Source organism: Epinephelus moara, unplaced genomic scaffold, assembly GCF_006386435.1.
Source record: "Epinephelus moara isolate mb unplaced genomic scaffold, YSFRI_EMoa_1.0 scaffold2935, whole genome shotgun sequence".
NCBI classification, from domain to species: domain Eukaryota; kingdom Metazoa; phylum Chordata; class Actinopteri; order Perciformes; family Serranidae; genus Epinephelus; species Epinephelus moara.
The window spans coordinates 1-3,519 of record NW_026080578.1 but is presented as its reverse complement, the minus strand read 5'-3'; the positions used below and the strand labels follow the sequence as shown (position 1 = coordinate 3,519).

General features: G+C 40.1%; 1 protein-coding gene across 1 annotated transcript; it reads left to right on the top strand.

The window, feature by feature from the left end:
- Positions 1-280: 280 nt before the first annotated feature.
- On the top strand, positions 281-1,476 carry LOC126387229 (uncharacterized; the record flags this gene model as incomplete). Its single annotated transcript, XM_050039768.1, has 4 exons — positions 281-655; positions 1,009-1,119; positions 1,206-1,240; positions 1,372-1,476. Coding segments are annotated over 4 exons (626 nt in total), but the record flags the coding sequence as incomplete, so codon positions are not given.
- Positions 1,477-3,519: the final 2,043 nt, after the last annotated feature.

Sequence of the window (3,519 nt, the reverse complement as noted above, 5' to 3'; positions counted from 1 at the left end):
ACAGGCAACTAAAAAACACACCCCTCCTCTTTACGTTGAAAGCAGCCTCACTGGAGCAGAGTTCACTGGCGGACATTGCAGAGCTTCAGTCACACACACCATGAAGAACTCTAACTTGATGATAGTTTTTAGTCTCCTCAGCTACAGTAAGTACTTGCATTAAATTACTCTCAGCTGCATTTAACTTTATCCTACCAGAATTGAAACAAAATTCACTTATTTCAAAGTTCATTTGAAATATTTGTTTGAGGTTTTCTGTTGTTTTTTCTTTTTAATTTAGTTCATTCTAAATCTTTTTTGTCTCTGCTGTTTGGTTCAGGCTGGATCTCTGTCTCAGTTTCTGAGACTGTGAACATGCAGTCTGGTGAAGATGTCACACTGCAGTGCTCCAACATGGTCAAACGTGAATCTGTGACATTGTGGTTCAGACTGGTGAATAAAACCAAGGCCAGCTGTATCTCTGTTATGTTCCGTGCTGACGAGGACGCTGAATACTGTGAGGGATTTCAAAATGGAGAATTTAAAATGAGATCCGACAGCTCCACCACCTCTCTCAGAATCAAACAGGTGGATTTATCTGACTCTGGACTGTATTTCTGTGGATTTTACACAGAGGGACGCCTGTTTTTCAGTGTTATACACTTAAATGTGAAAGGTAAGTTTTGTCTTTCTTTTTTTTTCTTGGCACCAATGCTTTGGTCATTTATGTTCATAGTTTTAATATACTGTAATTTCACAAGTGTCTTCTACAAAGGCGACAAATTGACTGTTTTAACATACACAAATCTGTCAAAGTTAAATCAAAACTAAATGTATCTTCCTTTCTATAAAAGGCAGCAGTGAGCCACATGATGATGACGAATACAACTGCAAAAGTAAGATTTTCCTAAAAATTTCTGTCATCTTTCCGATTATCCGATGTGTGAAGGTAAAGCAGTTCGGCCGAATTCAGTTTGAGCCAGGCCTCTAAAGCAAAAATTTAGTTTAACTTCATGATCTGTCTTGTAGAAGAGTCTGAGGGAATAGCAAAGCTGACGAGTGTGATCCTGGGTGCTCTGACTGTTGTCCTTGTGATAGTCATCGCTGGTCTGATTGTGAAAAACAGGAAACTTCAGACAGGTACTTTGTCAGAGCCACTGTGTGTATCTCATCTCATTCAAACTCATTGAACTGACCAGATGTTTTGTTTCTGTCCCTTAAAGAAGCCGATAAAGAAGAACAGAGTCCAGAGCAAAGTGAGGTAAATTCAATTTTAACATTTGCTTTTATATATTTTTTCAAAGAGCCCAACCAAAAAAAACTTGAGGCTATATTGTGGTATTAAATTTATGTCGCGTCACCATATTAAGACTGTTAATACTCTTGTCATAGAATGTGGGATCTGATGACCTGAACTACGCAGCAGTAACATTTCGAACAACAAGAGCAAAAAGAAGAGAGCTGGAGCCAAATGTTGTTTATGCTGCCACCAGATAGACTCAGCAGGCGACTGGAACTGATGCTGAATCTTATTAATGTGCTGCTTCAGAGCTTTTGTTTGACTTGTAGGTGACAGGAACAACCACCATTTAGCAATAAAGATCTTATGTTGTCTTTGTGTCTTTGTGCTGCAGAGCGTTAATTCTCAGGATTGCCTTTCTCTAAGTCAAAGTCTATTTCGCAGAAAAAAAAAAACAGTTGATTGGTGTTTGGTAGAGGAAGAGCCTGTCTAGAGTCCCTTATGACAAGATTAAGATTGAGGTCTGCAGCAGTAAAGGAGTGAGTGACATTCACATCACTTGTTTGAGGAAAGAAGAGACAGCACAGTGTGGTCTGGCACAACAGAGGTGAAATTCATGAGGCCTGTTAGATTGGTTTCTAAAAATAAAATCTGAAAAGAAGCAGCAAATACTGGCTGAAAAAATTCAAAGCCTTGAGCTGTACATACGTTTTGGCAAATCATACATCAAGGTTAAAACTGAATATTTGAATATTTTTAACTAGAGTTAACTAGACTCCAATGCTAGACAAATCTTTATGACACATAAAATACACTACTTAAGACTGAATCATTGTTCTGCTACTTCAAGTTTTTAGTGTGTCTCTGTCCATGTACATGCTGTACCAAAAGCTTCTCTGATCAGCTTTGTGTTGTATTAAACATGTGCTCAAATAACATCAACTGTGGCTATTGAATTCATTTTATGTTTCAACAAAAAGAAGACTGACCAAGAGTAGAAGTTTTTTCTATATCAAGGAGGGTCCGTTATAAAAGCAACCCTTACCTTTCTTGCATTTCACACAGCACTTAGAAAAAAATTGAACATCCACAACTCCCGCCTCCCTCCCATCCTCCTCCTCCTGCAACTCCACCGCCTTCCAACGGCCTACTCCCCCCTCCTCCATTACGTCCTCATTACACCTATGATAGACGTAGGCGTTGGCATGGTAATGTTAGATACACTGAAGAGGAGGGCGAGTATAACGTTACAAATGCAACCCCGGAGTTTTAAAACTCAACCGGAGTCAGTGATGACTGACTTATTTTAGAATAAGGTTACAGTGCTAACGTTAGATAGTAGTGTTAACGTTACTAGTAAGTGGAAACACACAGGGAAGATAACGTTAATGTTTCAGAGGCAATGCTACAGTAGGCTAATGTTAGCCATTAGCAACTAGGTGCTGTGTTGTCATATATAACATTATGAACTGAACTGAACTTTGTCATTTTTATGCGCAGCACAAAAAAACAAACTGACATTTCACATACCCCAAGCAAAAAGAAACAAAACATTTAAAAACAATTTGTGCAACATATAAGAAAGACACATCACAGCACACCACGGAGCTTACCAGATGATGCAGCCTCCCTGTCTGCTCTGTTTAGCGTTAGCCTCCTTAGCTCAACACCGGCGTCTTATATGTTACCATTCATCCATGTCTCAGTGAACACAAGGACGCAACAGTCCCTCACTCCTCAGTTAGTGGATTGCCGTTGTCGGATGTAATCCATTTCCTGTCCAGCGAGCGGACGTTCGCCAGAAGGCTGCTGGGAACAGCTGGTTTGACGGGGTTAGCTGTTAGCATAGAGCTAACGAAACCAGGCGAAACCATGGTCATCTCAGGTTACTAGTTTATATCCACAAGCCTCCCTGTTACTAGTTTATATCCACAAGCATCCCTGTTACTAGTTTATATCCACAAGCCTCCCTGTTTCTAGCATATTTGTTGTCTCACAGACTCAGGGGTGGAGGATGTGGGGGGGGTGTTACACGAGCGGTTACATCTGTCGGAGGCCTCCACGTGGGGAAGACAGACAGAACAGGAGAAAACTCCAACCAATCATTGCATTTGGTCCGAGTTTTCTTAGAACCATATGAGAATGGTATAATGATGAGTTCTCATCTCTGGTGGAATTCACTTACATTTTAGTGTGCCATCAGCGTATTAATAGCATTTTAACCTAAACAAAGAAAAGTGTAACATTTCCAGAAAGGTAAGGGTTGCTTTAAAGCTCCAGTAGGCAACATTGTTTTGGTA